Source organism: Merops nubicus, unplaced genomic scaffold (assembly GCF_000691845.1).
Source record: "Merops nubicus isolate BGI_N331 unplaced genomic scaffold, ASM69184v1 scaffold12569, whole genome shotgun sequence".
In the NCBI taxonomy this organism is placed as follows: domain Eukaryota; kingdom Metazoa; phylum Chordata; class Aves; order Coraciiformes; family Meropidae; genus Merops; species Merops nubicus.
In genome coordinates, this window is record NW_008633086.1 from 4,906 (window position 1) to 28,338 (window position 23,433).

The 23,433-nt window shown below is 37.7% G+C and overlaps 1 protein-coding gene across 1 annotated transcript; it reads right to left on the bottom strand.

Annotated features, from left to right (window-relative positions):
* Nucleotides 1-286: 286 nt before the first annotated feature.
* Nucleotides 287-22,964, bottom strand: NOP14 (NOP14 nucleolar protein). The gene is made up of 18 exons (XM_008948130.1): nucleotides 22,767-22,964; nucleotides 20,600-20,734; nucleotides 19,648-19,789; nucleotides 18,934-19,079; nucleotides 18,355-18,492; nucleotides 16,729-16,851; nucleotides 15,400-15,531; nucleotides 14,602-14,908; nucleotides 13,210-13,340; nucleotides 12,889-12,974; nucleotides 11,141-11,276; nucleotides 9,113-9,214; nucleotides 8,176-8,329; nucleotides 4,120-4,279; nucleotides 3,140-3,287; nucleotides 2,100-2,218; nucleotides 715-870; nucleotides 287-386 (listed from the first exon to the last, which is right to left on the bottom strand). Exons 1-18 carry the CDS (start codon nucleotides 22,962-22,964, stop codon nucleotides 287-289), a joined length of 2,613 nt encoding a protein of 870 aa, XP_008946378.1.
* Between the last annotated feature and the right edge of the window lie 469 nt (nucleotides 22,965-23,433).

The following is a 23,433-nucleotide window of genomic DNA, read 5'->3' on the forward strand; positions in this document are numbered from 1 at the left end:
TGAAATCTGGTCACACACCTAAAAATTCTGATTATTCATCCAAATATTCTCTATTATTAAAATAAACAGAAGTATACCACATACAAAAGTGTTATTTTTATTTTCCTTATGAAAACCTGTGGCTTTTTCCAATAAGCAGGTTCACTTTTTCAGACAGATCTGATGATGTTGCCTCCTCAGAAGGAATGCATCCAAAAACGCAATTAAAATCTGTTCAAAAGCCATAGGATTGGGATGCTTCATAGGGCAGTAAGAAAAAAAGGTTTCCTGCTGTAGACAGTCCAAATTAATTCTTCCCTTTTTTCCTCTTCATTGCTTTCCATTCACCTTCCTGTGTAGCAAGGCTACCGAGCAGCTCTTTCACTTTTCTTTTTCTGATTGAATCTCTGTAATACAAACAATCAACATATAAAATATTTCAGAAAGATATTAGGGAACGAAAGAATTATTAATTCATTTTAAAAAAAAACACCTCTTAAATTTCACCAACACACACTTTAAATAAAAACATTCTGTATATTCTTAAACTAGAGAACTGAAACTGCAAAGCTGAAATCACTTTAAATGACCTCCGATAAAAATGGTTTTCCCCAAATTGTCCAATTTTATTTGTTTAGTGTGGTTGATCACCATTGTCAGTCTTGGCACGCAGCAAAGAGAGGAACAGAGAGCAGAACAGCCTCCAAACTGGTGCTGAAACCGAGGCCACATTACCTCTCCATGATTTCTTTAAGTTGCATCCTAGCCAGAAACTGGTTATCTTTCCGAATCTCACGAATGGCTCCTTTAAGTTCACGCTTGTGCTTCCGAATCAGCTGCTTTCTCTCTTGCTCCTTCTTGCTGCCTCCCTGTGTTCTTCCAAACTCTAAACTGAAATGAGAATGCATGTGTGAGCACAGAACACCTTAACAAAACCAGCTTTTTCATGTTTATGGGGAGTGAATTTCTGTATGAATACTGGGTATTTTAATTCCTGCATGTTATGTGATGAGCTTGCAATATAAGGAGCTGCCCTGAAGAACTCACTAGAAAAACACTCACCAGACCTTCTAACTGCATGTCATCACCACACAACCGACAAGCAGACAATATTTATGCTTCAACGCCCTGTATGGAGCCTCTGTTTTGAACAGACTGAAAATGCTAGAACGGAAAAATGAAAGGCGTCTGGAAAAAGATGGAATCTCCCAATATATTTTAAGTTTTTGCAGACCTCTGCAGATGAATTCTACCAAAAAAGTCTGATCAGTTCCTTGGGGATAAATGCACAGAGCAAAGGAAAGCTCTCCTCTTTAATTACTAGAATAAGTAAGGCAGACAATTTATGTCCCTGCAGATAACCAACATGGCTAAATAAGTCAGCAGCCAGTATAAAGCAGACTTCCTGAATCAGAGTACTATTATCTACAAAACCAAACTAGTGTTTAATTAAAACTGAATTCCAAAAATACACAAAAATGCACATGGTCCTTGCAAACTCTAAAAAAAGGGGGAAAACTCCAATTTTTTTGCCATTGCTGCTGTTCGAAGGTAGGAAGCTGCTTCGCTGGGGGAAAGAAAGGAATTGGGCAAGTAAGTGTGCTTAGAGGCAAGGTTGATATGACTGATTGTTATGATCTGTGATGCAGAATACAGGAACACTGCCTTGGCTTTTGCAGTGGTGAAGCATTCCTCAAGTACTTTCCTCATCCACCCTTACCTTCATATAGTTCATATACACATCTCTTGGTCATATACATATCTCCTTTTGTTCTTCAGACTTAAGTGCTTGACAGAGTTCAGTAAAGCATTTGATTAGATAACAACAACCACCTATTTTCATCTTGAAATTTATTCATTTGCAATTGATTATAAGGACAACAGTTGATTTCCAGTGCTATTTTTTCCGTAAGATAATTTTCATTCTATTTCTTTCAATTCCTCCTCCCTTTTCCTTTCCCTCTCTACCACCCAAGTAGCAGGTCCATTGTGATTTGTGCACAAATCTAGCAGAAAAACCGTTATCTGCTTTATGTCCTGTTTTCCAAATCCTTCTAGATTGCTCAAAATCTTAATATTTAAACACACTTTGCCCTTGCATCACGTGTTGTTTTACTTACACTTTGACAATTTTAGGTGTATACTGTTTCAATGGCATTGGCTTCTTTTTCTCACATATCAGCGGGGTATAGTGTTTTACTTTGTTCTCCAGCTCTTTCAGAGCACTGTGATACCATTCCTGAAAATGCAAATCAAAGTACAATTTTAAAAGCATACCAAAGACACCATAATTCACAAACTATTGTAAACTGAATCAGCAGTCCTGTTCTACCCATGTGTTCTCCTCCTGGGTAAAATCACTGCTATTCATCAGGACATTGCCAACACTGAAATGATGCAAGCCTTCCAAGGCTGGATTATTTTTAAACACTTTTGGAAGTCTATTAAGATGGTACCCTGGACAATAAGAAAGGTCTGCAGGTAGTTTCACCTAACAGGAAGAGCAAAGCTAAAGACAGTTTAACTCAGTCTGCCTTTCAGGGTCATTTTAAAAATGATTGTTCATTTTGATGGCAACAAATCTAGGCCGTTTTGCATCATTTATGCTAAAAAATCCTGTTCTCTGAGGATGTTTCATGATGCCTCATTGAGGAGAGGACAATTCCACTACATTCAGAAGAGACAGATTAAAAATGTGAACCTCTCTGCTAGAAAATAAACAACTTCCTTGTCATAAGTAAGGCAGCTGCTCAAGCACATGGATTTTAGTTTTACTTATTTATAAAATACTATCTCATCGTTTTGGTACACTTACTTGGTCTTAGAAAATCATTACAAAAGTACAAGAGCTGTACTCTGGATAACCAGACTACTATTCTTACAGATTAAGTCAGTCATGGAATGCTACATTACTACAAGCTAAGTGCTATTTTCTTCAGAGAGGCAAGACAAGATACATAATGAAGAAGTATCTTTTCTAAACATTCTTTGCTCTTTTTTTTTTTCCACAGAAACATCACTGTAATCTTTGAAGAGCATGAATGGCAAACAACCAACCCTTATTTGTGTTTTTTGTTTAAGCCCAGATAAAGATCACATAATTTATTAATAACACAAACATATCAATTATTCTTCAATTTAGTTCTTGAGGAACACATACCTGCATTTTTTCAGGATATTCATCCACTGGCATATGTTGTGTAAGCACAACCCTGATAGGATGCATTATTTCATGGAATGATGATAAAGGCTCATACAGAACTGCACATTTCTTTATAAGGTCAAAACATAGGGCTAGACATGATAACCTGTTAATGCACAAAAGAAGTAACTTCATTGCAAAAACTGTAGTGGATTTAAAAAAAAAATCTAATGAATTAAATTTGTGAGTGATATCAGCATGTAATATTAAGATTGCTTGACAGAACTAGTTACAATGCTGTTTCTAGTTGTTAAATCAGATTAAAAAATTCCCTCTCCTAACCAAACAGCCAAAAAAATCCATCAGCAACAAATCTTTATGTCAGTCAGTACACAGAACACAAACCTGTATTGTGTCTTTGCTGCTTATGTGGAGGAAGAAGTTTTCATACTGGTTCTAAAAGTGTGCTGTTAATGGTTCTGAAGTTCTAAAACTTCACTGAAACAGAACTAGTAATTTTGGTTTGGAGTTTTTTAGCTTCATAACAAAACGATTACTCAACCCTGAAAGAAGTTACACCATATGTGTACACATGTGCAATGTGAAAAATGAGGCTGAACATAGTTAATGAATGTGTTTAACTGTAGTCTTTCCTAACTAGTGTTTTATTACTTAAGCAACACTTTCTAACACAGCGTTTGTAAAGTAAATACAGTTATTTGGTTCTGAAGAGCTTCACATGTCAAAGTACTGAGCACCTCCTCAGTCTCTACATTATCCTCAGCAGTTCACAGCTGTGCTGAAGAGGAACAGAAGGCCTGAGAGCTCAAACAACTGCATAACCTTCTGGCAGAAGACTGGCTATTTCAATATATTTCATATCATAAAAATAAAGCTGAACAACTCACGCCTCCTATATATACTCCTAAAAAAATCACTGCCACTGAAACTACCCAAAAGATGATCTGGTATTTCTTCTGTTCACATTTCCTACGTACCTGATATGATTCATTTCTGTTCTGCTGGTTTCCTTTAATCTAGTCACAATACTCAGTGGCAGACTTTGTTTCTGCCAACTTTCCAGATCCTTCTTATCACACACCAGAAGCAGTTCTAAATTCTTCCCCACTGGTGTAAATGGATGGACTACTGTATAGCCTAAAACCCAAGAGCAATAATCATTAAACAAGATCAATTTTAAGCACTCCTTCTGATGGAACAAACATCAACAACTCTTCTTACTGCCTTCTTACTTAATCATACTGTCTTAAAAAATACTTAATCACTATTATTTTTTTCTAAAATAATGGAAAACACTGGAGCATGGGTACAATCATACTAAAACTCTAGCCACACCACCCAATTCACAGAATCCAAAGACACGGACTGGGAGAATGAAGTACTGCCCACCACAAGAAAAGATCAGGTTTGAGACCATCTAAGAAACCTAAATGTGCACAAGTCCATGGAACCTCATGAGATGGGACTGATACTCTAGAGGGAAGAGATGCCATCCAGAGGCACCTTGACAGGCTTGAGAAATTGGCCCATGCAAACCTCAGGAAGTTCAACACGCCCAAGTGCAAAATCTTGCACCTGGGTCAGGCCAATCCCGAAAATGGATACAGTGGACCGAGAACAGCCCTGTAGAGAAGGACTTGGGGGTACTGGTGGATGAAAAAAATATTACAAGCCAGCAATGTGAACTAGCAGCCCAGAAAGGCAATTGCATCCTGGGCTGCAGGGAAAGAAATGTGGCCAGCAGGATGAGGCATGTGATTCTCCCTCTTTCACTCTGCTTTTGTGAGACCCCACCCGGAGTACTGCGCTCAGCTCTGGGGCCCCCAACACAAGAAGAACAGGGACCTGTTGAAGCAGGTCAAGGAGGGCTACAAAGATGATCAGGGGGCTGGAGCACTTCCCTTGTGAGGACAGGCTAAGAGAGTAGGTGGTGTTCATCCTACAAAAGAAAAGTCTCTGGGGAGACTTTATAGCAGCCTTCCAGTACTTAAAGGGGGCCTAAAGGAAAGATGGGGAAGGACTCTTGATCATGGAAAACAGTGATAGGATAAGGTCTAATAGTTTTAAACTGAAAGAAGGCAGATTTGGACTAGGTATGAGGAAGAAGTTCTTTACTGTCAAAGTGGTGAGACACTGTAGCAGGTTGTCCAGAGAAGCTGTAGATGCCCCATCCCTGGCAGTATGCAAGACCAGGCTAGGTAGGGCTTTGAGCAATCTCACCTAGTGGAAGATGACAGGGGGGTTTGAACTTCATCTTTAAGGTCCCTTCCAACCCCAGACACCTATGATTGTTTGTACGGGGAGAGAGAGGACACACAGGTATATGTCTGCCCTTTGGGTGACAGGATTCACAGTTCAACTGCCAGTGAGGATGGAGTATTTGGATATGCTTAACAGGAAAGGGCAAGAATAGGACTCTTCCATGGAGTTACAAGTAGAAGGTTTTGACTAGAGCATGGTCAAGGAGCAGAGAGAGCTGGAGCAGGGAGGTCCCACAGTTTACATCACTGAGCCTCTCCTGTGACCTCTCAGCAGAGGACCTCAGATACATGCTATCAAGTCCTCTCCCACTGCAGCTAAGAAGTTTTAAAAGAAGAATAACAGGGAGTACACAATAGGTACTAGGGCAAGGAAGACAGAAAACACTTAAGAGTCCCTGTGCTTCTGATCCTAAGCTAACCTGTGAAATGGTACTTCCAGAGCAACATGAAAGAAGCCATGAAATTCCTCAGATACTAAGGGAGAAAATAATTTGCAGCCTCTAGGCTGGACCTGAGGGTTTTTTTACTTTGTTTTCCTTATCTCCTGCAAGCTTGCAAGCAAGCTTATTTCAAAACTTTTTAAACCATAAATTTACACGCTCTAGAACCTGTACATAGCTCTTTACAAACAGGCCAAGAGACAGTATGTTTAAATAAAGGTTTGTACGGTTTGAGACTCAAAGTTGTCAGAGATTATGACACACAGACAAGGAAGATCAGGAACCAAGATATGTGAGTTTTATTATCTGCTTTACTTGAGAGAGGACAGCAGATCTCATTAACAATTCCATTAGCTAAGATTATCAACAATGACAACTGCTCCCCACTCCCTCCTCCTCCAGCTTTTCTCTTTTTAAAGTAATAATTGTTTTTTAAGTCTAAAGTAGACCGCATTTCAGTCTTTTATGAAGCTGTACTCCATTTAATGTCTTCGTGTGAGAAATTAATGGATCAAGCTCAAAATTAAAACAATTATATTTGCTGATTCTACTTACTGTCAAATATTAACCCCAAGAAATTTTTGGTGTGACAGTATATCAACATTCCAGAGAACTGGATGAATGCTCATTTTAAAATATTCTGAGTTAACAGGCTAATTATCACATTAATCAGTAATACTTCCACTATGAGAATATTTAAAAACATAACCAGATACTTTGGTAACTTCAGAGCATCAATACCGAATGAAAAATTCTCAGAGAACACTGTACCTCTAACTTATCTTTTATTGAGCTTTTTGTCACCACTAAGAGAAACCAATACTATGCAAATTTAACTCGTGCAAAATATTAGCAGAAGTACAAAGGAAACTTATAAAAAGTCAACACTTGATCATCAATTACCATTAAATATATTAAAATAGTTTCTTATCTGATTTTGCAGAATCCTGTATTTTAACTGTACCAAAACCCTTTGTAGATCAAACATTCCTAAGAAAGTACACAAAGGAGAAAATACTTTAAGTGCTATGTAACCCACCCACTCTGTAACCTCTTCCCAACTCCTTCCAAGAGCTCGGCTGTTGGTGTTCTGGGCTTAGCTCTGATGCAGCCCAGCTGTGTAACCTTGGCTCACACTTCAGAGGGAACCACTAAGCTCCCAGGAGCAGCTGGAGCTTGTACAGCCGTACAAGACAAAGGTGAGACTGCAGCATGAAGCTTGTTGAGAAAGCGATCATTAATAGCTCAAGAATTCAAAAGAAAAAATAAATGCCAGCATGGAGAGGCACAAAAATCCTGAAGGGGTTGGAGGGAAGAAGGGAGCTGCAAGACAACCAGTCATTCCTTCTGAAGATGTACTGGACTACATCGGAGGCTGAACCTTCCTTACCAGACTGAGAACTACCTAGAGAACAGACACTCTTCAGGTGTCTTATCAAGAGTGATGAGTATATTACTGCAGCCTTCCTCAAATACCAGATGTCTTATAAATTTGCAAATGTGTAATTGACTTTTTTCACTTGAGAATATCCTTTCTGCAGAGTCTCTTCACACGTGCTAAGTCAAAACGACACTCAAAGGGACCCAGAGAGATACTAACACATGAATTAGTTCCTATGCTGAAAAAGCTGAGTGAATTATTGTCACTAAACTTGTGACTAAACAAAACTCCTCGAGGTTTAGAATAACTTAAAGCTAGAAATTAATCCAAAAGAACAAGTCAAAGAAAGAAGACTGGCAAATAATTTGCCAGCACATGGATCAAATTGAAAAGACAGTTTTATTCTCCCTGTTGTCTGTGCAAGTTGCCAAGTTGACACAGTTGTGACTGCATAGACTAAACCTGCTTGTGGGGATAGCTGCTCTCTGTTACACAACAAATCTATATCAAATACATAAAAAGGAAAAACACCAACTTTGTGACACACTTTTCTCATTTATCTCAGTGATAGGGCTCTTAGATAAAGAGGGAGGCTGTCTGCAGCATTACCTGCTGTCTCACTGGGAAGATACAGGGTACTTGGCAGGAATGTGAATTACAGAGCACAGCCTAATCACACTATCTGTAAGAACAATATTGCAAAAATACTGCACTCTGGGCAACATGACTTAACTTCCCTTAATAACTTCAGTTCTTTCCTTTCTGCCAAGAAGACTAGAGGATCTAGCTCATAACAAGATACCCAAGAATCAAAGCTGTGTGTGGCTAACTTAGCAGATGATTTTGGTCTTTGTTTGAAACAATAATATCAATGTGAAAGATTTTCCTTGAAATTTAAAAAATAAACCCTAACACTAAAATTTATTACTCATTTACTCTAAACAAACTCACCTTGGGCTTGTTTTTTGGGTAGAGATATGTGAAGTACTCCAAGAAGAAAATTGATGAGCTCTGGTACAAATCTTCTGGAGAAAGATACATATTCCAGGAACAAACAGCATATAAATAACCCTTTAATAACATCTTGCAATGTTGTGATGCGACACTAAAGGAAAAAAAAACAAAAAAGCACTAAATATTCATAATTAACAGTCTATACATCACAAATATAGGATCTCCCAGAAAGCAGAATTATTAAATAAGTTGCATACCTTTAAAATCTGTAAAATGATACCCTTTGGACTTATACGAAAAACATACTGGCATTTCCTTGACCTTTCTAACGAGTATACACATAATTGAATAAGAAGTCTGTCAGAACTAGTTTAGCCACTAGAAGGTGCTAAACCACAAACAATAAGTTCTTCAGAAATGAAGTAAGGAAATAAAAGGCTCATAGCAACTTGGGATATCTGACAGCAGCAAAAAAACTAGCTCAAGACTTTTGAAACATACAGACAAGATATTTGGATAGGAAAATAAGGACCTATTTTAACCGCACTTCAATAGGCACATTTTCAGGGAAAATAAATACTGCCAATTTCTAGGTAAATATCTTTTTTAAGTAGGAATGAATGCAATATATGGAAATCACTAATGAATGATTTCAGACTGTATTCAGCCTGTTCTATTAGTCCTATGTAATTTGCTATATAAGGAATTCTTTTAAGAGAGCTTGAAAAAAAATGACTAGAAATGGTTTTGTGAGTGGGACTGTACTCTGCAAGAATTTGTTCCTCTTCACTTTTTGTTCCAATTACTATCTGTGACTATACCAAGCACAAGACTGACTTTTCAGTGCATTTACAATATATACATTAATGCTAGTACATATATTTGTAATTCTAGGAAGAAATAAGGAAATGAAGTTACATACTGAAATACATACCTTAGTAAGTAGCTGACTCATGTAGATAAAAGCAGGCGTTACAACCGGATGCCAGAAGTCAGAAGTTGGAAACAGCAGAGATGTAATTTTCAAATAAATAAGCTGATAGCACACAAAACAGAGTAAGGCAAAATACAGTTAACACAGTATTCCCAGGATCTTGACTTCACACATTGGTAACTGATGAAGAAGTAACTTCACAAGCAGTAGTCTCAAAATACTGCAACGCAGATAATTTTGAGAAATCTGATATGCTCCATGATGCATTTATTGGACAACTGTTTAAGTTACATGATAAAATGGAATATCCATTAAAGGTGTAACACTGCATTAATACAACAAGGCAGCTGAGAAGAGCACCAAGAAGGAACCATGCCTCCCAATGCCATTTGCTCCATAAGAAAATCTGACCTTCTTCAGCCCACCACAATCACATCCTTTAACACAACAAACAAGCAAATGGCCACACAGGACCCGTGACACCTTTCAACAAGTCCTCAACACAGGTAATTAAGTGACCAGTATCCTTGGGTACTAGCACACATCAACAAACAATGAACTAAGTTGTGATTAGGTGCATTTTTACTGAAGGGGACTTGTTAAGAGAGCTACAATTGACCTCCTGTCAAGACCATAAGGATGTTAAAACATCAGCTGCAAGGTAATTCTGAAAATTATCGAAGTGGACATTTACACAGTAACCTAGATGCAAGTAAAGTCTTATTGTTTCAGCTCTGTTCCTCTCTATGAAGTTTCTGTCATAAACAAACATTCTCCTGAACTGTTCTGGTTACTCAGTACCACAGTCCAAATTTCAGATTAGATGTAATTACAGGCACATATAAGCTCTACTAATACAACTGGTCTAAGAAGGGTTCATTCAAACAAGGGCTTTGAAAATAGGAGAGTGATATAATTCCACCTTAAAAGATAATGATGGCTTGACACCTGGAAAAGTCTACTGAAGGGAATAAAAGTCAGTGGGATTGGTGTCATAAGGGTGATAGTGACAAAATAAAAATAGAAGTTAAAAGCTCTCTACAATACATTTCCTGAAAAATCCAAAACATCCTGAAAAAAGACTTCAAAAGAACTCAATATAAATATTTTTGAAGCTGGAGAAACGAAGCCTTCTAAGCAAATCCTTCAGTCTATTTTCTTTCAATAGTCTATTCCATTCGGCAGCACTATTTCATCAAGTTGGGAGAAAACAAGTAGCTTCCTTTGAACTACTGACTTCTGGTTTGCCTTTGGAACTCTTTACTAGAATAAACACTCATTTTCCATACATCCATTCTTGACTGTCCTAACAGCCCTTTATCTAGACACTGAAAAAGGAGTCTCCACATTCAGCACAGCCATAGAAATTTTGAAATATTACTAATATAAGACAGAAAGGTAAATGCTTTGAGCCATTAATTTAGCAATTATTATATAAAAAAGTACTACGAAATTTGTGGGTTTATACCCATAACAGTATTTGTTATTGATATAAGGTGGCTAACATAAACTAGAAAGAACTTATAAAGCTAACTATTTGTGTATTGATGAAGAATAACTAACATAAAATAGAGAAGATTTATAAAATTAACCACTTGTGTAAAGTAGCATAGAATTGAGAAACTCATTGCCTTGCTGATCACTGCAAAAGTGCTTGAAGAGAAGCAGATGCTTCTTTGATCTGCCATCCCAGACAGCTAACAACCCCTTATCTGAGAAAATGGTTATAGAAGTCAGAATTCCCAAGCATTCTGCATCTCTCGGTAGAACAAGGGAGAAAGGGGCTATTGAGATCTAACAAAGAATAACACACACTGAGGAAACACAAAGTAACATCCCTCACCAAATTACCAGAAGAAAACACAACTACTAAGGGAGAGCAGATGTTCACCAAGGACAAGAACCGATCAAAACCAGTGTGATTCATTACACACTTTGAAATATAAAATTAATGTCATCTCATATTTGCTATCATTTCTCTCCTAATGGAAAGAAAAAGAGATTTTCCTAGCAGCACGAGTTCATTACCATGTCTAAGCCTGGAAACGCTGCACGACCTTTGACTTCAACGACTTCTTCCATATCATGTGCAGCGTCTCGAAGGATAAACTTAATCCTGTCACTGGCTGCCTCAGGAAACATCTGGCAAAGATTGTACAATGGCCTATTAACAAGAAATGTACGTTATAATCAAGTTACACCACTGGTGTTAATAAAAAACTGATTTTTAAGCACTTGAAAGAAGATTCGAGTTCCATCTACATGATAACAATAACTAATTCCCTGAAACAAATCATTAGTATAGAGATTATTATTGTAATGCTTTTGGTTTACAGAGACATGTATTTTTCACTGGGCCTTGTGAGTTAATCTTTGATTTGGTGGTCTCCAAATCTTAAATTAAAAAACTAATTAAAACCTTTAAAATACACTTCCAAGTCATCTGCTATAGTTAAAACATATCCTTCTGAATCTCCTAATTCTATGTTTTACTGCACTGAGGTATGCTGCTACAGACTAGGCATTCTGCTATTCTACTCTTAGGCAATGTTAAACAACTTGTGAGGCAGCAATGTGGTTAACAAAGTTATTATTTAAAACAAGAAAAAATACCCACAGAATTAGGTCAGCTCCTGGCCTATGGTTAGTGCTTAGAGAGAAATGCAGTCAGGAGCTCGCATTTGCTTGGTCAGATTTTTTCCAGTATTTTCAGTTAAAAATGTCTGTGGTGATACTAAGAAATTCTACATTTAGGAAATAATAAAAACATGTTTACCCTTTTTTTACAAAGCCCCAGCATGTGCAACAGTCTGAACTGGTCACTGCTCTTGCTGATAAATGCAACAAAGCAATGAATGCTAAAGCTGTACGTAACAGATTTTTTTTAAAAATAAAAAACATATGCTGAGAACTACATACAAATTACTCAGTGAAAAAAAGCTGTCTAAGCCTGCAAAGTCAAGATAGGAATCACAGACTAATTTTGGTTGGAAAGGGACCTTTGGATATCATCTGATGCAACACCCTGCTCAAAGCACGGTTACCTTCAAAGCTGGATCAGGTTACTCATGGGTTTGTTGAGTTTTCTCTATCTTCAAGAGTTCAGATTCCACAGCCTCTCTGGAAACTTGTTTTAATGTTCAGCACCTTTGCTGTGAAGACTTTTTTTCCTTACATCTAACTAGAGTTTCCCTTCTTGCAATCTGTGTCCATTGACTCTCATCCTTTGCTGTATACCTCCGAGACAAATTTGGCTCTCTTGTCTTCAAACACCTGGCAGGCAATTGTACTGACAACAATGCCAAATTGACAATTTCCTGCAAAGTGTTTATTTGGAACTTTTGTATGAGCTTACTATAAGACTCTTTAATTTAATTTTCATCTAGTTCCCTGAGTGAATTCACAGAATTGAAACCCATGTGAAAAACAAAGATTGCAGAGGGAACTGCACACTGTCATTGCAAAGTTTAAAAGCCCTAATCAGCAGCCTAAGTGATTTCATATACAAAGGTTTGCATGCATACATGGTATTATTTACTTCCTGCCCATGAAAAGCATTCTGCAGATCAAAAGTTATGTTGCGAGGTTTTGAAAATGTCTCAGTACAATTAATAGTTCAAGCAATATGTGAATCAAAGTTCAAACACTGCAGAGCTGGAGAGTCATCAGCTCCCTACAATTCCTACAGAACTATTTGAAACAAACAACATTCCAAATGCTTCATCTTAGGTAGCTTTTCTCTTTAAATCATAAAGTCCATAGGATTTATTACTTACAGGACCAGTTTGTCAATTGTTCTGAGCTCTGGTAAATCCAAAGTTGCTAACTCTCCAATATACTCCAAAAGGAAGCCAAACAATTTCTGCAAGAGGCATAATATGTTAAAATTGGATATTTTTCTTCATTGTATGTATTCTTAAGTAGCACAAAAGAACAGTGATACAGAAGTTATAAAATGAAGAGTGGTACATTGATTCTACTGCTATTTACAATATAGAAGCATATATGCTTTGTAATGCTTCCTGAAAGCTTACTAAAACTTACTCTGGAATTCAAAGTTAATTTATACTTAAAGCAAAACAACAAAACTCCCATACTTCCAACTTTGCTTTGTTTCCCACTGCAAGGCTTGGATGATTGCACTTCTGAATTCTCTCCAGTATAATAAGCTGTTGTTCTGTTGTTCTCCCAGCCAATAAAGACTTAAATGTCTCATAGGACTCAGGAACTAAAAAGTAAAAACAAAAATTTACCAGGCAAAACCCTTAAACTTAACATTTAATTCAAACGGGTATCTAAAAAATTTCCAATTGGAAAATGTTATTATTACAGAGCAAAAAGGCACCATAGAGGTCTTAATCACCTTTTAAACATTAAACATCTATCAGCATATGTGTAACATTATACATATGAACATAAGTTGGGAAATAATGTAAAAAAGTTTTCCAGTGATTAACATTTAATTCATCCTGTGTTTGCTGCCTAAGCTGAGCACAACCATGTTGACACCCACAAAGCAGAAACTAAGAAACTTAAGCAAACATTCAACCATAAATTTACCATAATACAATTACCTCTATGTTAATAACTGACTTGCTCTTGCATGAAGGTTATTAAGAAAAGTGAGAATCTTGCCACTAATAGAAAATAATTAAAAAAACCCCAAACTGGCATATATTTAATCTTCTACATAAACCTACGTTAGAAAAGATCATAACTGGTTACGTTTTTTGAGTTATTTTATTGTGACTGCTTTCTGCTTAAAGCAAAACCTGAATGCAATTTAAAATGCTTTGGGTAATAAGTTAGCTTTTTCAGATAGATGAATGCAAACAAAGAAGTGTATGAAAGCTTTTTTAATCTTGCAACATTAGTATGGGGAAATCCACACTAGGACAATAGTTAGATGCATAATATTCCTAATATTAATGAACACTTTGCATACCACTTGAAAAGTGCCTCCTCCTTCCTCCTAGGCACAGACCCATAAGAAGTCAGATTTTGAGAGCCTCTGTTTAACAATACTGCAGTGTTACATCTTTGGGACTAAAACTCAGAATCCTGCCTCTCTAAGCATTTTCTCTGACAAAGATGTCAGTCCAAACATGTAGAAAGTAACCTTTTCTCATTTAAGCATAGATAATAGAATACTGTTCTGGCTTCCCTTACACAAAACGCTAGCACTTTGGGTTGGATGTGTTGGTGGCCTTCAGAATGGAGTACAGATCTTCTCATTTTTCTCGCCAGAATTTGTTTTCAATTCTAAGGCTGCTCAGAGGAACAGCAACAGATGCTTCCCACTGCTCACAGTGTGACTAGCGCTGATCACTAACTAGAGAAGTTATTGCCTGCTCTTGGGAACGGTAGAAAACAACTATGAAGCCAAACTTCATGGTCAGAATACCAAAGGTCCTGCAGGGCAGATAAAGAGACTGGTTATAAACCCCATGAAGACACAACAGGGATCTCTGGATCAGTCCTTTGCTTACCAGTAAATGTATACGGGAGCTCTGATTTGGCATCTTTCATTTTTTGATCTAGTTCCTCCACATTCTGTGATTCAATTTCATTTGTCTTGAGTTTCTTCTGTTCTTTATTCCCTGCAGCTTCTTCTTCACTGTCAAGGTCAGAATCAAGATCAGAGTGGCTATCTACAGCAACATCTTCCTCATCTTCATTAGCAGATTCTTCCTCACTTTCTTCTTCATTTTCATCATCTTCCTTCCCACTTTCATCCTCATCTTCTTCCTCCTTGTCTTCCTCCTCCTCCTCATTTTCAATATTAATTTTTCCATCCTGTCAGCAGAGAAAATATGACAGATAAAACACTTACAAAAAAAGATCAAAACAACACTTACAGAAGCATTCTTAGTTAAAAAAAATATATTCCTTCTGTGTATTAAAATAACATATCAGAGAAACATTTGTTCCCATCTTGATTTTATTAATCTTCAACTTAAATTCACATTCACAATATGCTCTCTCCGCTTCAAGGACAACTGCAGTTCCTTTGCTACTTCTGCGTAAGAAGATGAGAGGATCAGTATGCACAGACGTGCACCAGAGTCAGGGTGACTAACTACATCAGCTTAAGTTATATTGCTCTGCCACCTTAATGAATGCTACTTCATAGGGAAGGGTGCTTTCAGAAACCCACACATCCTCAGGCTGAAATTTGGTGGAAGCTGTATTAAATACAGTGGCAATTAAAGAAAGAAAGTTTACTAGAAGGGCTGATTCTCCTGTCTTCTTTTCAGAACTCCTACCTCTGAAATTTTAGACCTTACCTTGTAAGACAATAACTGTCTGTCATCTTTATCCAGGATGAAGCCATCAGCTAGATCATCAGCTGACACATGGCTGGGTTTCTTTCTATCCACCTGCTCATCTATTCCACGCATTCGACGTAGCCGATCGGCCTGTTTTTTACAAGAAACACCACACACAGATGTGAGTCATCTATGTCAACCAGGTAACCACACCAGAATGGCAGATGCCTCAAATATTACAGCTTAAAATAAATTAAAAAATAATAGCAAAAAGATAACTATGATTATTCAAGTTGAAGAATAAACAGCAGCTAGAGAAATAACGGGCAATAGCTGATGATACCTTATTCTTGTGGGGAGTGCAATCTGTTAGACAGTTGGATTAGCCTCTCCGGAAGGCTTTAACCACTGTTTACCAGAAGCATTATATTCTCTCATTTAAAAATTTAACTATTTTGTTTATGAGACATCATTACCAGAAAATGCAAGTTCTAAAATATTTTATGATTCATGCGGTGTTCGTGTTTTCCCTATGAATAACAAATTTGTGGTAAACAACCATATCCTAAATTTTTTTAAGATATGCTAAATTTTTAAACAGACTCAACGGACAATATCTGAACCAATCACTAACAAAAGGATTTCCACCTGGGCAACCAGATAGACTGTGCATCAAACAAGATGACAAGAACAGAAATGGAAAAAAAAAATTAAAAAATCCTTCTTTCTGTTCTGCTACTAGCTACTGAGCTGTTCTGAGGTAACCTGAAGGTACTGAATCCCTGTGGGCCTAAACGTGTCCTGAGTATACTCAAACAAAAAGAAAACAAGGGGAGAAACGTTTACAAAGTTATTGAATCTTTCCATAAGACTTGGAGCTCCAAGTAATAAAGCACATGTTTCCCAAGAGAACCCTACTCCTCTGCAAACCAAAGCTATATATATGCTACTGCTGGAAGACTCTTGCAACACCAAAAGAAAAAAAAAAAAATTACTTGCCAGTTTATTAATTCAACTGCTGTACAAGATGATTCTTCCCCTTACTGACTTAGAAGCACCTCTCAACTCTGAATAATTCAAAAAATTTCAAGGCAAATTGAACTGGTATTACATTTTTGCTGAAGAAAGACTAACTTATTTCATAAACCTCAATAGTTACATACTAAGCTTGTGTTTCTGTTGTACTATCAGATTGCAAACAAAACACAAACAGAAGATTTCCTGAATTCACCCTCTGAAGAACTGCAGTTTAGCAGAGCCACTTTCAGTCTAAGGTCAGGCAATGAGTACAAGTGGTCACTCCCAAAGGACAGGCCAGAAAACAATCTAAAACCATAAATGGTGTACCTCCAGCTTCTGGAGTCGTGCCTGCTCCTCTTTTGCCAATTCTTCTTCTGTCTTCATCCTTTCTGAAGGTTTTGCTTTCATCTCGAATCCAAGTTCTCGAACAATCATATCATATTCATCAGGCTGAAGAAATATTTATATAATTGTTTATTATAAGTTTTATTATTCTGCTTTGCAGCCACCCCTTTGCCAGGGTAGCAGCTAAGAAATAACACTGTTAAGATATACAGAAAAGACTGTTTCCAAGAAATCTGCAAGAAGATTTAACTCAATATTAAGACAAGGAATGGAAAGAACACTTGAACAGAAATTCTCCTGGAATTTCCCTCTCCCCTACTTAGGTTACTGACAACCAAAAAACCTTAAAATAATACCTGAAAAATACCTGGTTTACTTATTAATTGAAAAAAATTTAAACACTCAAAGAGCAGCTAGAATTAATAAATTTATAGTTTACATTTCACTTTATACTGTTGGACTTGAGCTACGTCTTTGTTATTTTAGCTACATAAATGTCCATCAAAGTAAACAAAAAGGGATGATGATTTTCAGTGAGTTTAAGGAACATACTAGGGAAAATGGTCACTAGCAGAGATTACACTTGGCTCGCAAATAGTCTTCTTGATACCTGCTTAAGTCACTAAACCACACAGCTCCTCTAAATATCAGTTCTAGGAATTCCTCCTCTTATACATCAATAGATCTTTTCTCCAATTCAATGTTAATGTTGTAAAGCATTACTAATCCGCACTTTGCATCCTTGATAAATCTTAAATTGGATCCACACACATGAAGCAAGGGAACTTCATCTTCCTTTTCAGCAAATTATGATCACCAAATTTCTGTTTTACATTCCATATTATATTACAAACATTACTATTCAGCATGTTATGAAACATTTTAAAACTGAAAATGTATACATCAATGTATACATCAAAATATAAATTTTTGATCAAGATTCTTCTGTTCGTTATTTGAGATCAGTTTTAACATAAGACCAGTTCATCAGTTCAATCTTTCAAAAACTGAATTCTACTGACAAGGAATAAATGGAAATTCAAGATGTTCTACAATACAATACAAAATTTCTACAAGAAAAAATAGCACAACGCATTACAATACCTATCCGTGGACTGAAAAGTTTATTTGCCTTAGTATAGAATGCAAATTTATAGAAAAAGCTCTGAGACCATAAGATATCTAGTCAAAAGTTTTTTCATTCCCTTTTTGTAGGGACACTACCCAATTTAGAGCAAGGAAATGTTTGTTGTCAAATAGAAGGTGTTTTATCCAACAGAGAATGCAAAGGCATTCCAGCTAAGTCAATGTTCTCAAAAAAGTTAGTTCTTCAAGAAAATGCATTTGTCATAAACAGAAGCTTTATGCAACCTCTCTCAGACTTGATGACTAATGAAAAGCAATAGGTAATTAAGAACTGATTAATAATATAAAACCCTGTATTCCTCCAACTAAGCAACCTGTCCTAAATCTGTAGTGTTGCTTCAATATAAATAGCAGGCAACTTTTTATTTTACAAAGTGATGAACTTTGCCTTGTATTTCAGCTAATATGAGTTAAAATCTCAAGTTACCAGAACAAAATAAATTTATCTAGTCAAAACCTTACCTTGGGTTTTTCTGTTTCTTTGTCCTTTCTCTCAGACTTTGGAGTTTTGCGGGCAATAAGAGTTTGGATTTCCTTCCACTCATTGTCAAGCTTTTCTGTGAGTTCTAATGCACTTTCTCTCCGAGTTTGCCTTTCTTGCTAGAGAAAAAAAAAAAAAACAACAAAACAAAACCAAATGCAGCAGTTATGTTCAGATGATCATGACATAGCATTTACACCATAAAAGCAAAATGCTGTCTTCAGCAAATAAATTTAAATATTTGATGTTTTAAAGGTGCAAAAGTTCTTTGTGGAAGAAGCAGTACAGAATTACGCTGAGTGGCACAAGGGCTGCATACAGAAAACAAGTTAGGACTCATCAGGAATGAAGATTTGGGAACACAAAGAATAGCAGATATTCAATGCAAATCCTAAAATGCCTAAAACCCCAAGTCAGATGGATTTTATTCAAGGAGATCGGACTCTTCTTAGACAGTTGTCTCCTTTGTCTTCTGTGCCACTACCATTTTATTCTGGGAAGACAGAAAATGTGACAGCTTCTTAATCATGGTCATTTATATGTCAGGGATAAAAACTCACCTTTTCTTGTTTAGATTTGGCTATCATCTCTTCTATGAGTTCCTTCCTAGATTTAGGTCTTTCCTCCTCTTCACCTTGTTGCTCACTTGACGCTTTTTTACGAAGGAGACCTCCACCCCCTCCGAAGTGAGCAGCAGTTAATTCAGCTAGGGGAGGAAAACAGTGGGTTTTGAATCCTTTTCAAATTCATATGTAAGTGCTGGAGTGCTGCTGCTGGGACAGTATCTCACTAGTCCTTGAGAATGGGAGCAACTAAAACTATTGAATCAATCCTGTACTATTCCTGTACTACTATGAGAATGGCGACACCAAACGAGATAGATGCTAGACACTTAATTTACACTGGCAAACATTTTCTATGAGGTAAGAAGATGGTTTTTTTTTCAATGTTTTAGCTAGAATTCAGGTGCAGAGGTGCAAGAAAGCAACCAGAAAACTCACTCCGCAGATTCTGCCCAAAGAGCTCAAAATACAGGTACCTATGCATTCTGAAAAGTCTACAGATTAAAGAAGCTTGGCAGGTAGGTAGTTCCAATTTAATATCTGCTAAAATCTAGGGAGCTGTTCTGTGTGTTGTTAAGAAGTAATAAAATCTGGCTTAAACATCCCAAACAATTACATCATGTTCTTTCTCACTGAAAGACAGTACTGAATAAATTCTGTACATCTACTAACAATAAAACCAGCAGTGAGATACTACCAGACATGTCTTACCTGATAGTGTTCCTCCTTCTTCTGTGTCACTGTCACTATCAACAATATCATTTAGTTTTTCAATTTCTGCCAAAGATTGCCCATAATGAGTCAACTCCTCATCTTCATTAAGATTATAGATGTTCTTCTTTCCATAATTTTGCTAAAAGCAGGAAAGGAAACAAAGTAAATAAATATTTTTTACCGCTCAGGCAACAAATTAATAAAGCCTGTATTTTTCATGCTAGTTGAGGAGATTCTTATTCCAGTGTTCTGCTGGAACACAGCACTGGACCAATATTTTCATTCAAATACATTACACCTTAAGTGAGGGAGCATGATGTCTTATTGCTATACTAATGTACAAATAAAGTAACTCAGAAAACCTAAGGAAGCTTAAGTTTCACCTACGTATCAGTAACAACAATGCTTAATTACTACATTTCAGGCCTCATGAAACAGGTTTTAACCTATACAAATTATAATTAGGATATGATATTACACTAATCAGTTCTGAAGACAGAGTATGATGAGGCAAAGAGAACACTACTGCCCATACAATGCACGTTACAAAATGACAGCAAGTTATGGAGGTCTAGTCAGCAAATTAAACAGCTGCTGTTCAACAGCTCTATTGGAATCTCGAAGTGTACTGGATTGTGGTTGCCTTTTCCTAATCCAATTCCCAAATCCTAGTAGCCAAAGCAATCAAAGAAAACCAAGCAGACAAAGAATCTGCTTAAAACTGGCTTTCTTGCATATCAGTGCTCCAAGAAACTTCTGTTTCAAAAAGTCATCTTACAAAACGAGAAAGTTTTCATTAAAAACTTTGGATTCCCACAGAAGTTCCAAACATAAAATCAAAATGAAAGCACTACCCTGCAAACCCCTTTGGTAAGGGGGACACCCCCAACCTAAAAAGTTGTGTTATTTCTGGTTTTCGATTTATTTTTTTTAAATTCATATACTTTACCTGTCTTTCCAAAGTGAATCGTCTGATCATCTTTTCCTCTGGACTTATTTTGGTGTTATATTCACCAAAACGTTTATCTTTAAACACATTTGTCTTTTCCCTCTCTTTATATTCTTTCAGCAATGTCTGGGTACGCTAGGGGGGGAAAAAAAAAAAAAAGCCAAAGAGAATAACTACTTTCTAAGCCAAGGCAAAACATGCTCCACGGTATTCTGACAACAGTCTAACCTATCACAGCGCAATGAAAGAGAAGGAAAATCTTACAAGAAAAGAGGTAGAAAGGTCACACAATATATTCAGCTACAGAGTTCTCTTACAAGCTGCCCACATGGTGTATCTCATCTTTATCACATATAAAAAAATCTGCATTGCCCCTGAAGAATTCTGATTTGTCTGACGTTTAGTATACAAGAATAATGTATTAAAGAAAGTAAAAAGCCCCAGTGTCAGCTGAACCTCTTTTGGTCTTGTCATCTAAGACACAAAACACATCCCAAGAGGGTATATCTGCTTTAGTGTTGAGCACAGGGAGGTTATGCATCAAAGCAGTAAAAGGAAGCTCAGCAGACCTGTATGAAGTAGTACGTGCTCCACTTGTGGTATAGGTAAGGAGACAGGTTTACTTTTCAATGCTGGTGATCTGGTTCATGACAAGCATTCCGTTTACCTTACTGTTAAATAAAACCCATAAGACCTTAAAATGTGATATTAAACATTAATAAAGTTTTCTAAAATCTGGACAAATAGTAATTAAGACTGCAAGCTGCTTTATAATTTCACACTGAAGATACACAGTGTCTAAAGGAAGAAAATGCTGGCCGTGTTTAGACTGAAAAAAAAAATCTTTATTTAAGACACAATAACTGAATCTCATGGCAAGGTACTGTTGCTATTCATATTAGCATGAACTTGCAAAGCGCTGCACTGAAGGAAAAGGCTGAGTTTCCTACAACAGGCCTCTGCAGCCCCACTGAGCATTCACAACTTTCAGATGCCACTGTGACTGACACCAGAACTCAGGTTTCCTCTATCACTGCCAGTTCTGCCTTGTATTTACTTCTTGCACAGAATATGTGAACTATTGTGCAGCTTAAACACTGTGCATGAGCTTCAGTATCTCTCAATATCCTGGACACAGAAAAGCACTTTATCTATTATTTGATGTCCTCTCTCATTGATTACTTTTATTAATAAAAATGTATTTAATGCATCACCTCTCACTCTGCATGCAAAATAATAGACTATTTCCTTCCCAGTAAATGCTTTAAATTCTGTTCAACAACACATTGTATGTAACATGTCAAAAAGAACCTCATGGGCAAACTTTCAAATTATGCTTTTTTCAGCTTTAACAGAATCTACAGAGATTTTTAGTTCTTTCCTGGTTTGCTTGCAAGGACAGAACATTAAAAATTCCAGTAGCTTCATTCTAGGATAGGGTAGGTTGCTGGAATCCCAGATGCACAGTATGACACAATGTTCTCCCTTATATGTTACAGATTTTGGTCCAGTAGCTGGTGATGCCAACACAGACAAAAAAAGAGGCAAATTTTAAACCAGCATAAGGATGCAAGACAAAAGATTTACTCAAGTTGTATAGTCATTCTTATGAGAGCAATGAGAATGGATCATTATTTTGCATCCCAACATACTTCTACAACACAACTACTTAATTAAGCAGTACACAAAAAGTCATCTACACGTTTTCCACATTAATGTTAGACTATCTACACATTTCTCACTGCATTCTGACCTAAGTACCCTTTCAAACTTTCACTATTACAGCAATGTTGAACCACTATCAAGAAGCATAACATCCTGCAGCAAACAAAACTACAAGTTTTTTACATTCAAGTGTACTCTGGTCCAGTATTTGCTTGCTGACAATATGTGCCCTTATATTCCAGTTCTGGTTAATTTGAAAAGAAAATACTCCCACCCATGTGACAAAGAAGACTTCCACTACTGAACCCTTTGTATTACACTGGAGGGAAACATTTTCAGCAGGCTCTTCATCATCTTCTGAGCAATGTGAGGTGACCAGCCACTCACTCCTCCTGTGCACAACCGAGGTGGTCTCTTAACTCACCTGAGAAGGCTCCAGACTTATCACCTCTCCATTACATCTACAGGTGCCATCCTTCTTCCCAACTTTTGACGTCCTTACCTTTTTGATCGCCTTGGACCGTGAGACACCAGGCAGCCCCACATCATTCTTGGTCTTCCTCCCCAAGATGTTAAACTTCTGCCTGTTGACCTTCACCTCAAAGGGGTTGCTCTTGACCACAGCGATCGCTGACTTCACGGGGCCCTTGGTTGCAAAGGGTGCTGAGACCTTTCGCTTCCGCTTCGCTGCCTTCCCCATTTTGGGTTCGGGACCGTGTGGGTGGAAGGAGAGGCTCAGCACCTACTCGATGCGCGGCGGCCAGGGCTGGAGATCCAGACAGAGCGAGCAAAATGGCGCCCGGGCGGACAAAACCCCCCGAACCTGACCACGGCCCTCTGACCGATGTCCGATCACTGGAGATCTCGCCCTAGATCCCGTGAAGGGCGGCGGGGAGCGGAGGTGGCGGGCAGCGGAGCACTGGCAGACCTCCCCAAAACCGGCGTGTCCTCCCCGCACCACACGCGCTGAGACCACCCCTCACCTCTCGCGAGAGCGTCACTCAACCATCGCGAGATCTCCAGCTCTTCTGCACCCCACCCCCGCCCCCCCGCTTTGGGACGGGCCGTGGGAAGGCCGGGAAGAGTTTAGCGCACTACAGCTCCCAGCAGGCAGAGCGCAGGGTGTGCTGGGAGAGCGAGAGCTCTTCCGCGCTCTGCCTGCTGGGAGT

Coding starts and splice junctions, on each gene's coding strand:
- NOP14 (XM_008948130.1), bottom strand. CDS start 22,964: ATGGGGAAGGCAGCGAAGCGGAAGCGAAAGGTCTCAGCACCCTTTGCA. Junction 19,790..20,599: donor GATTCACTTTGGAAAGACAG/GTAAAGTATATG, acceptor TCCTGCTTTTAG/CAAAATTATGGAAAGAAGAA. Junction 13,341..14,601: donor GCTCCCGTATACATTTACTG/GTAAGCAAAGGA, acceptor TTTACTTTTTAG/TTCCTGAGTCCTATGAGACA.